This window comes from Aplidium turbinatum, chromosome 1 (assembly GCF_918807975.1).
Source record: "Aplidium turbinatum chromosome 1, kaAplTurb1.1, whole genome shotgun sequence".
In the NCBI taxonomy this organism is placed as follows: domain Eukaryota; kingdom Metazoa; phylum Chordata; class Ascidiacea; order Aplousobranchia; family Polyclinidae; genus Aplidium; species Aplidium turbinatum.
This window is the reverse complement of record NC_137472.1, coordinates 25864303-25876563: the sequence shown is the minus strand read 5'-3', so window position 1 is coordinate 25876563 and position 12261 is coordinate 25864303. Positions and strand designations below refer to the sequence as shown.

The window sequence follows — 12261 nt, the reverse complement described above, 5'->3', positions numbered from 1 at the left end:
AAAGCCTTTGATAAGTTATTCCTGGTACTTTCGCATACTTGTAGTGGTGGCTTTTGACACCGAACTAGTTTTTGAGTTGTTGCCGGGCAATTCCATTTACTGGGTGACAAACTGACGATGTATGGAGAGCAATCTCGAAATGTGTAGCTCAAGTGCACACTCCGAGAGCCAAATCAGCGCTGCAAGATCTTGAGTCCGGTGCTTACCCACTGAGGTAATGAGGTGGAACCTTTATTGCATGACTTTCTTGCTCAAGAATGTGTCAATCTAATAAAATTTAAAACTGACAGAATAATTCCAAAATAATGCACCAAGGTGAGGAATTAGGGTGTTAAAAAACCTAGTTTAGTGAATGTTCTTTTTTAATCGTTTCTTTTTGTGTTATTTATGCAGTTTTTCTTCATTTTAAAATTATTTTCAAATGTTTCATACATTTTTTTAAGTAAAGACTGTTCTTTTTGATCATAATAAAAAATTGCGAAAAAAAATTAAAATGAAGGCTGCTGAATAAAATTACAAATTAGTTCATACGCGCCGACTTCCAGGGGGGCTGGGGGCAGCGCCTCCCGTAAATTAATGGTTGAGGGGCAACAAAAATAGGCTATTACAAGTGGGTGACTGTATTGATGTACGTATATATTTGAAGGTAACTAAGTAGCAAAAGGAGCAAAACAAGGTTAAGAAACAGCAGTGGCTATTTGACTAGCTCCGGTCTTTTAATCTGAAACACTATTTGACCGGTCATGACGTCACTATTATAGGCACTTTTTTCTTTTTCTCATTCAAAGCAAAAGACGAGAAGAGAAGAAAAAAGTGCCTATATAAGTTCTAAATTCAATAGCTTTATTCAACTGGGTCAGTGGCGCGTACGATACTTCTTGGCTGGTGTTCCAGAGGGAATGAGTTCGATACTACCCGGAAGCGTAAAAAATTAATGAATTAATGAACTACAGTCCTAAACTGTAGTTCATAATGAAAAAACAAAATAACAAATTCAAATCTTAAACTAGGGAAGGAGGTCAACTTTAACTTCAGCCTTGATTTTAGGATACAATAGTACATTTATCTTAAAAACTCTGGTAATAATTTTGAAACTTTTGTCCAATTCCCCTACCACCTTACCGTACCTTCCCAATTTTTTATGTCTTTTCAAATATGAGTAATAAAGTTAGAGTATTTATAATTTGCTGGAATTTGAGAATTTCTCTGGGTAATTTTCCGTTCATCATAAGAGGATGTGACCGTGTTTGCCGAACGACGCATTACATTTTTGCTCTCAACAAGTTAGTTTGGTGGCAGTAAAAAGTTATATACAATACTTCGTTAAAAAAATGGTTTCATCAATGTCAAGTTTACTTTTAGACAGTGTTTTTTAGCAGACAATTTAGTTTGAAATAAAATGGAATCTATGATTTATAAAAAATTAATGAATTAATGAATTACAGTCCTAAACTGTAGTTCATAATGAAAAAACAAAATAACAAATTCAAATCTTAAACTAGGGAAGGAGGTCAACTTTAACTTCAGCCTTGATTTTAGGATACAATAGTACATTTATCTTAAAAACTCTGGTAATTATTTTGAAACTTTTGTCCAATTCCCCTACCACCTTACCGTACCTTGCAAATTACTTTTCAAGATGACTTGGACATCGTTTTTTGTTTATGGCATTTAAAGTTCAAATATTGTTTTTTACAGTACTAAAACATATTAAGAATCTTGCACGAAAGCCGTAAACATTTTTTTGGTCTTGATTTCATCATAAAACACGATAAAGTAGTCATTTAGATTTGTAAGCATGACAACTGAGGCTAATCTGTGCATATGCACCTCAAAGTGGTAGGGATTACTTAGAAAAGGAAAGTTTTTATGATGTTTTGGCAGAGGAATGGGATTTACAAAGTTCAAAAGAGTTGGTGTTTGGATTAGGAGATTTTAATGGACATATTGGAAAACAAGCAAATGGGTTCGAGGGCATTCATGGAGGGTATGGTTTTGGGGAGAGAAACATGGAAGGAAGAATGCTACTTGAATTTTGTGATGAAAGGAAACTTTGTATTGCCTACACATGGTTTAAAAAGAAAGAGAAAAGGAAGGTGACTTACAGGTCAGGAGGACATGAGTCAGAAATTGATTTTATTGTGGTTGGGCAGAAACAGAAAAAGTACTTGAAGAATGTGAAAGTAATTCCGTGCGAGTTGCAGCATAGACTAGTAGTAGGAGACTTAAATACGAAAAAAGTGAAGAAAATTGTGAAGAAAGAACGAGTTTTTGTGAGAAATGTGTGGAAACTGGAGGAAAAAAAAAACGAGAATTAAGTTTGTGAAAAGAGCAAAAGAGCTGGTAAACATGAGTGCGCAGGACTTGTGGGCTTCATTTCACATAGTAGCATGTGATGAAGTATGTGGGAAAAAGAAAGTGAGGAGGGATCGTGGAGACACATGGTGGTGGGATGAAGAGGTGAAGCATGCGATTTCACAGAAAAGAGATGCATACAAGCAGTAGCGCAAAAATGGGTCAGAAGAGAATAAAAAGAAGTATAAGAGTATGAAAAAGAAGGCAAAGAGGGTTGTTGCAAGAGCTATGAAGAATGGTGCTGAGGGAGAACTTAATAAAATGGAGGAAAGCCAAAACAAAGTATTCAGACTCATAAAGCAAATGAAAAAGGATGGGAAAGATATTGTAGGGGGGAAGATGTATAAGGAGTGGAGATGGGAAGTTGCATTTCAGCCGGGAAAGCAGAGGAGAAGTGTGGAAGGAACATATGGAAAATGTTATGAATAAGGAGAATGTATGGGATCATATGACAGAGGTTGATCTGGTGGAGGGTCCCGTGGGAAAGGTTACTCGTGATGAAGTGGTGGAAGCAATGGGGCAAATGAAATTGCATAAAGCAACCGGTCCATCAGAAGTGAGCGTAGAAATCATAAAAGCAAGTGGAGAGTTGAGAATTGAAGTAATGCTACAACTTAGCCAAAGGGTATTAGATGGAGAGGGAATGCCGGAGGAGTGGAAGCATAGTACTGTTGTTCCACTGTTCAAGAGAAAAGGGGATGTGAGAAGTTGCAGTGCATATAGAGGTGTAAAACTACTAGAGCATGGAATGAAAATTGTGGAGCGAATACTAGAAAAGAGGTTGAGAACATTGGTGAAATTAAATGATATGCAGTTTGGATTTATGCCAGGAAAAGATACAGTGGATGCTCTGTTTATATTGAGAAGAATGCAGGAGGAATACCGCGAGAAGCAGAGAAAACTATATATGTGTTTCGTCGACTTAGAAAAGGCATTTGACAGAGTACCAAGGAAAGTGATGGAGTGGGCAATGAGGAAAAGAGGTATACCGAAGGTATTAATGAGAGCTGTGATGTCTATGTATGAGGATGCAAGAACAAAAGTGAGAGTTGGATCAAATTATTCAAACGAGTTTTTTGTGAAGGTTAGTGTACACCAAGAATCAGTTTTGTCACCTCTAATATTTGCTATTGTGGTTGACGTTGTAACTGAAGGAGTGAGGGAGGGCTTATTGAGTGAAATTTTGTATGCAGACGACCTGGTCTTGACAAGTAATAGTATGGAGGGACTGGAGAGAAAGTTTGAGAAATGGAAAGAAGCATTTGAAACCAAGGGTATGAAGGTGAATCTTGAAAAAACAAAAGTGATGGTGAGTGGAGTAGAAGGAACAGCTGTTGAGAACAAAGTAGATCCCTGTGGAATATGTGGCAAGAGAGTGATGAGAAATTCAATGCAATGCAAGGAATGTGGAAAGTGGGTACATGCAAGCGGAATGGCCCGTTTCGGCGAGCCCGATTCGGCGAGTCCGATTCGACTAGTCCGATTCGGCGAGTTCCCTATTCGGCGAGAGCCTTTTTCGGCGAGTGCCCTAATCGGCGAGTTTTTGAAATTTTTGAAAGGAAATTATCGGGTACCGTAGCCTAATTACAATTGCCGTTTTTACATCGTTTTAACGTCGCTAAACGTTGAAATCGTGCAGAAAGGAATAAAAATAAAATGTTTGAACTATTAAATTAAAATTCGTCATGTCAGTTCAGTTATTTTTATTTTTGACCATCATATCAAAAACAATACACGTCAACATAGCAAAGGTAGAAGCGACAAAACGCGAACGTTAAAACGTGCTTGAATTCGTCATGTCAGTTCAGTTGTTTTTATTTCTGATCATGATATCAAAAACAATTCACGTCAACATAGCAAAGGTGTAGAAAAAGGTAGAAGCGACAAAACGCGAACGTTAAAACGTGCTTGTGACCGAAGTAAGTTATTGAGTTGAAAGAAATTTGGCAAGGTGGCATCACCTTCAGAAAAATTTAAGATATGAAGGAAAAATAAAACAAAGAAAATGTTACAAAAAAAATAATGTTTATGTCTATAAGTTAGTACTTTTGAATAGTTAAAATCATAGGCGCCTAACTATTTTTTTGGCCGTGGGGGCGAAAGCGTGTTTCATCAGCAGCAACGTAAATTCAGCGAAATGTCACGCAGATGGATGACGTCATTATGTCGTCACACTAGGATTGCATTTATTGCCACACTCAGAGTTATCGCTACGTTCGACCTGCCGTTAATTATTATAAACAAAGCTCGACCAAAACACATGCTATGCGTCTGCGTTGGCTAGCGGTTGATGGACTGCGACTCTTTAAGCTAGGCACAACATAAAGTTTAGCAACGAACTAGATTTATTAGCATGAAACAAGAGACGAAAAGGTTTACTAAAAGGTATACTGTAAATGGAATGAAAATACTAACTTGATCATAATTATGCTTGAAAATATACCTGTTGAAAGCAAAATCATTCATGTTTACATCAATTCAACAGCACGTCACCTTTAATAAATTTAAAAGTTGCTGACATCCGTAAACAGTCCTTGAAAAATAGTTACAGAGAGACGTTTGATTAAGTTTTCGACTTGACATTGCTCCCTTTTCACTGCAATATCGCAACTTATGGCTGACTAGCTTTCAAGTTCCAAATCGCTGTAATACGCCCGTTTTCGTGTTGCAGATGAAACAAAAGATGCGCATATTCCCCGCCTTTGATCGGGTTTCCATGGCAACGGACGTGTGTGCGCCATGCAGTTTGCGCGAGTCCGTTGTTGTGTTGATTATGCCGCTTGTGCGACTGCAGGCAGTGCGGTTTGTACCAGCCCTTGTTACGATGGTTAGCGGTAACCTCGGGCCGAGACTTCAAATTCATTTTCACAGCAAGCGATTCACTGCCGCGACAATTCTCTGCAGAGGTTTCGACTTTCGAAAGCGACAGCGAGGCTGTTTGCAAGCGCATTAAATTAAACGCACGCTGCGTCAACGTAGCAAATTATGTTGTTTTTGAGTGCATTCAACATCTGATGACATTGAATCGACGCAAAATGGTAGATTTTTGCCATGTCACAGGCAGCAAAATCAGTCATTTTTTGTCTGGGGTGGGATTGTAGCATCGCTACTCGTTCTAGTGATTATTTACTGCGAAGCTGTTGCGGTTTGCATTTAAAAATGTTTTCCTGCTGCCGATCGCTAGTTCATCTATTGTTTTATGTATCAATGCCGCATAAAAAGTTGCTCCCACGCGGAAATATGCGTGGGGGCCTGGTCCCCACGGCTTAGGCGCCTATGGTTAAAATGATTAGTTTGGATCAACAAATGTGTGACCTACACTCCTACAGCTTAGATTGAAAGGAAATTATCGGTTAGGCTACCGTAGCCTAGTTATCCCGACCAGCAAAAATTTGTTCCAAGAACCCAGTTAGCCTAACAGTTCATTTTTACATTGTAGTAACAGAATGAAAAGGCTAACCAAGTGTGTGGCCTATCGTTTTAACGTCGCTAAACGTTGAAATCGTGTAGAAAAGGGTGCTTAGGATACGTTGAAACTGAGAAACATTCACAGAAGCCCTACGATACGTTGCATTTTTAAGATAATGTATTCAGACGTTGAATCAATGTACAAATGAAATGTTATGCTAAATGGGTTCTTGGAACAAATCGTAGGGCTTCTGTGAATGTTTCTCAGTTTCAAAGTATCCTAGTCAGCAAAAGCTCCCTTTTCTACACGATTTCAACGTTTAGCGACGTTAACACGATAGGCCACACATTTGTTTAGCCTTTTCATTCTGTTACTACAATGTAAAAATGAACTGTGTTCTTGGAACAAATTTTTGCTGGTCGGGATAACTAGGCTACGGTACCCGATAACTTCCGTTCAATCCAAGCTGTAGGCCACACATTTGTTGGTCCAAACTAATCATTTTAACTATTCAAAAGTACTAACTTATAGACATCACATAAACATAATATTTTTTTTTTATTTTTGTAACATTTTCTTTGTTTTATTTTCCCTTCATATCTTAAATTTTTCTGAAAGTGTTGCGACCGTGCCAAATTTCTTTCAACTCAATAACTTACTTCGGTCACAAGCACGTTTTAACGTTCGCGTTTTGTTGCTTCTACCTTTGCTATGTTGACGTGTATTGTTTTTCATATGATGGTCAGAAATAAAAACAACTAAACTGACATGAAGAATTTTAATTTAATAGTTCAAACATTTTCTTTTCATTCCTTTCTGCACGATTTCAACGTTTAGCGACGTTAAAACGATGTAAAAACGGCAATTATAATTAGGCTACGGTACCCGATAATTTCCTTTCAAAATATTCAAAAACTCGCCGAATAGGGCACTCGCCGAAAAGGGCTCTCGCCGAATAAGGAACTCGCCGAATCGGACTAGTCGAATCGGACTCGCCGAATAGTAGCAGACCCACATGCAAGATGTGCTAATGTCAAGAGAGCCACAACAAGATTGGCGAAGTGTTTTGTTTTTGGGAAATGCAGTAAAGGAAGGAATGAAGTGGAAGGCCATGATAATGAGTTCTGCCATGGCATCGAAACAGTGACAGACTTCTGTTATCTGGGTGATCGGATAAATGGAAATGGTGGATGTGAAGCAGCGGTGACAACAAGGGCAAAATTGGGCTGGGCAAAGTTCAGGGAATGTGGGGAAATGTTGCATGGCAGAAAATTTTCACTAAGGATGAAAGGAAAAGTATATCGGAGCTGTGTGCAGCCTGCAATGCTATATGGTAGCGAGACATGGGTATTGAGAGAGAGTGAACTGGCAATCCTAAGAAAAACGAAAAGGTCAATGGTGAGAGCAATGTGTGGGGTGAAAACGAGAAGGGAAAAAAGGACTGAAGAATTGTTGGATATGCTAAAGATGAGAGAGACCATAGACCAACTGGCAAGGGCAAATGGAGTAAGATGGTATGGACATGTGATAAGAAGGGAGGAAGGAAGTTTTCTTAAAAAGGCACTAGATGTAAAGGTGGATGGGAAGAGGAAACGCGGTCGTCCAAGAAGAACGTGGAAACAACAAGTGAAGGATGAATTTAAAAAAGTCGGACTGAAGGAGGAAGATGCAAGGGACAGGGTGAAATGGAGAAAAGGGATTAAAACAATTGCTGCGCGGAAACAATCGGCCACCCCCACTAGTGGGGAACAAACCGACGATGGATTATGATGATGATGACAACATGCATAAACAAAAGCATATCAAAAATACAGATATTATGCTGTATTAAGAAAATAGAGAGTATACTACCGGTACCATCACAGATTCAAAGGTATTGCACAGCTTTTGCCACATAACAATGACTTCGTCAGTATACAGATGAAATCGGTTAAACGTATCACCTATTTGTCAGACATTTCGATACACTTTAATTATCAGATTCTTCTTCTTCATCATGTGTCACACAGCCGTAGCCCAGAGCATCACGCAAGCTCTTGCTCTATCGTTGAACTCGGCCAAATCCTGTGCAGAGCACCTTGCTTTTAGGACAGGGCATTCGAGAAGATGTTGCATCGTTTGTTCCTGTCCGCATTTGCAACTTGTGCTCCCCATGGAATACCCCCAGTGTCTCATCAAAGTTTTACACATGCCAATGAAGAGCTGAAGAGTGAAGAGTAGACAAGGACTAAGGCTGCTATACGCAAAGTGTCAGCCCTCACCCCCCAGCTGAAGCCTGCCAGGTGCTTGAGTAGCGCAGCGCAGGATGTCAATTTCTTGCGCAGCGACACCAAATAGTGGCGATATGTGAGCGATCTGTCCAGTGTCACCCCAAGATACCTTGGTTCGGAGCAGAAGGATAGAGGTTTTCCATTGTTCTTCCGTGTAACTCACGATTAGCTTCCAGATTGTGTAGGTGGAAAGCTGCTGCCACAGTTTTGGTTTCGCTGAGTTTCAGTCGCCAGTTCTGGAGATAAGCTGAGAGAGTTTTCATGTCCTGGCTCAAGGTGTCTTCCACATTTTCCCACGACTTTGTGGAGTGGAGAATTGCCAGGTCGTCCGCATAAGCGTATTTTGCGAAGACCGTGGTTGGCAGGTCTTGGGTGTAGATGTTGAAAAGAAGTGGAGCCAGGACCGATCCCTGTGGGACGCCGTTTTTCAGAAGTCTCAGTCTGCTTAGCCGTGAGTTGCCGGCGGTGAGGGTGAAGCTGCGATTCCTGACAAGTTCCGTAATCATATGAACCGTATGTCGGTCAGGAAGCAGGCGAAGCAGCTTGCAAGTAAGGCCGCGTTGGAACAGAATGTCCTGATCCCACCTTCAACACCTTAACCATGTTATTACTACAATTGAGTTTAGATATGAAACGGAATTACTGTGTGACATTTTTGAAAAATTTAAATGGCGCCATGGCCACCTAGTAGAATATGGCCAGCTATGTCACATATAAAGGCCTTTTTACAACGGGCCGATAGAAAAATACTTGAAATTTTGACTAACAAAGAAACCGCTCTTACTGGCATGGGGTACAACAAACCAGATATTTTTCAGACTTGTTAGGCGTCATTAATGCATTTAACAGGTGCCTGACCTTACATTTAGACATATTGTATTACCAAACTATAATTATAATGAATGGTGCAAATTAATAAATTGTAAGTGAACAGACATCTCAAAATAAACAATAACAAACAGCACAGACTAATAATGATATAACTTATGTTTTATTTAATGAAGTGGGGGGGGAACTAGAAAGACGATAGTGATCATGGTGACGGAAAAAAGACATCCCATAACTACAATAGAATTTTAAACTACTTTTGCCTTTGCTTAAATGCTACAATGTCATTTTTTCTTTTTGACTCATTTATAATCTTTTGGTAATGATTATACTGTAATAAATATTAACAACAATTTTCGATGCAAAGTGGTTGCCCCAGTCCACAAGTGTGTCACATGTAAACTTTACACCGGAAAAAAGATAATTTTTGAAAGCATAGGCTACTGCATAGCTTTTCGACAAGGCAATCCACATTTGCATACCTTTTCTTCAACAACATCTAAAACAGCAAAAGCACTACAAACAAAATCAGCATTCAGCAAGTGGCTGAGAAGGCACATTGAAGCCCTCCTTGACAAAAGTTGAAAGTACAAAGGAGCTTTAGCTGCAGAATCAGCTGTAAGCAAACTTTTGCACATTGCACATTTGAAGCGTTTAAACAAGTTTTTTGCAATATAACCGGCAATTGTAAAGCCAACTTCTGCATTACTAGAAGATAATGTTACGTCAAACACTTTAATGGCAACTTCATCCACATCTTCCTGAAACTTTTCAAAGCTTGAAATGCATGGATCACTTGCAGCTAGATCCTCAGATTTCCAAAAATGAATATACCTTTCAACAAATCTTTTTGCACATGCAAATTTCGATCTACTAACAGCTTCAGCAACCTTGGGAAAGCCAGACAACTTGTCAGAAATAATGTTGTAAAAAATCAAAAAGTTTTATTTGAACTTGATGAACTGGAAACCATCTGGGCAGTGTGCCTAGCAGTTATGTCACTGAAAATAAGATATTCTGTTTTTCTGCGAGAAGTCTACCAGTTCATCAAGTTGTTTTATACGAATTTTGGGTGCTTTTCGTGGAGGTGCTGCTGGAGTTGGTAAAGCTGATGAGCGTTTTGATGCTTGAATTGAGTGAACTGTCGGAACTGGATTTAAATGGCACTTGAGGTTATTTCTTTTACCATAACTTTTAACTTTCTCTTCAAAATGTTTCATACGCAAAACAGACTTTTTTGTGGGCTCCCAGTTAGATCGGTTAACAAATTTTATCCATTGCGGCAGCAACACTATAACTATATCCAAAGGAAAAGCAAACTTAGAAATATTGGCAGCAGAAGTAAAGTGGCCTGATTTGCAACCAAACGCAACGCATTTGTTAGGCATTTTGTCACTTAATTCTTATAAAATGCAATGAAACAACAAGTCCATCATCTACTTGAACATTATGTGAACTACAGATCATGACCGATTTGCGGTCATGTGTAATTGTATAAGCTATCCTACATGCCAAGATTTGCATTACGATTCATACATTGGTCAAAGAGTTACAATATTTTGCTGACAGAAAACGATTGGTTTATCTAGTTTAGTTTTGCAAACATGAAGTTAACCTGCTTTCCTTTCGTCAACTGACTACAAAGTTAAAGTAGGCTACAGTAGCAATTAAAAAGTATGCTGAAGTGAAGATACAACTAGGTCTGTAGCCATTGCATATCAGAAGCTTGATTTGCTCAGTAATCAGCTGCATGATTTCGGTACCGTGCATTGCTTCTCTGTGCTATGTTGCTTGAGACTAAATATCACATGAAAACTAACTGCACAAGTGCACATATTGTGCGACTATATTGTTTTCCTTTTCACTCTAGCTGCTAGACTTGCCTATGCTGTGACTAACTGCGTATGAGTTTACTTCATGGTTCATTCCCATCAAGCAAAATGTCCAGCTGCGCAATATTTCAGCTCTCAATTTACAAACTTTCTTTACATTGAGTCAACGTCCACAAACTCTTAAGGCAAAAGTAATGTGTTTTGTCTGTCGAACTGCTACGAAACAGTCGGCCCGGTATTTTAAGGCTTCAAAATGTGACATAGCCAGTCAACTCTACTAGTACGGTCATGATGGCACACCAGGGCATTGCGATGCACAGTTAAGAACCTCAGGTTTAATAAAACACAGAATAACATTTAGCTTAGTAATTACATTTCATGGTTGCAAGATTGTAGTAGTGACTCATCATCTGATCTTGAACTAAAAATTGTGATGACAGCTTGTTGATGCTCGGCTTGAATGCTGCAAATATAAAATATCAAAGTGTGTGTCAAACTGGCCTACTTGCCACCACAATAACCAGTCATCGAAATTAGCATATTTTTACTTCGGCAAAAACGTTGCCGAGGCCAAACGGCAAAAGTAGAAATTGCCTGGGCAATTGCTGTGAACGTTAATTACAAAAAAATTGTAGGCTATCACAACATGCAAAACGGAAGCAAAAAATATAATAGAGTAGTCAATCAAGACCGCTTTGTTTGATTTGTTGTGATGTAATACAGACGAAATCGGTTAATAGTATACTGCTTAAACGTATCAATCATTTATTTGAATCAAAACCTGAAATCCCAAACCAAATCCAATCTAATGTTAAGTAAAAACATCGGTTAAACGAATACCGCTTAAAAGAATAAGTCGGATAAAAGCATCAGAATTTGCTTCTAGTTTGCATACTTCATTCATTTAATCGTATAATTGTGCCTGTTAGCGAAAAGAGAATGTCTCTTTTTTGCTTCACATAATTGTTTGCAATGTTCAAAGGCGAAATGAAGCAGAGGTGAGACATACGCATGCGATCAAAACAAAGACAAGTGTCTGTAATCCCAGGCCATAATCTTATGTGCTAGACATCGCACTACAAAGAACCGATTTTCGCACAGCTGGGCTTCATTAAAACAGAAAAGCAGACAAAAGGAATAATCACACTTCCCAATAAAGAAGTTTAAATACTTTTGATGTCATCCGTCGGCGACTGGCCTTCCAAGGAATGGACACGGACAAATTATTTCGGCTTGAGAGGGAAGTGTTGGAAAGCATGTCCAAAAGTTTAAACCAGAAAACTTTGGAGAATTTTTTTTTAAATTGCTGAAAAAAAGTAGCCTACTGTTGTGAAATGCAGTTCATAATTTCATTTGTGCACTTTCGTTCAGTTGAAGAACATTGCAAATTAATTATTTTACCAGACAGCGCAAAAGACTTGAAAAAAAAAAACTTTGCGATTTCAAAACAAACAAAACACAAACAGCGCAAAAGACTTGAAAAAAAAACTTTGCGATTTCAAAACAAACAATGAGTGTGAGCCGTGTTTTTCTACCATACCACTATTTTCGTAGGCCAAGTTCCATA

The 12261-nt window shown here is 38.7% G+C and overlaps 1 protein-coding gene across 1 annotated transcript in view; it reads right to left on the bottom strand.

Moving 5' to 3' along the window:
• LOC145771420 (spermatogenesis-associated protein 7-like) overlaps window positions 1-12261 on the bottom strand; it is a 95469-nt gene that overhangs the window by 55059 nt on the left and 28149 nt on the right. The window contains exon 2 of the mRNA XM_082583174.1: window positions 11068-11157. Coding sequence (XP_082439300.1) covers window positions 11068-11157 — 90 coding nt within the window. The remainder of the gene's footprint in view (window positions 1-11067; window positions 11158-12261) is intronic.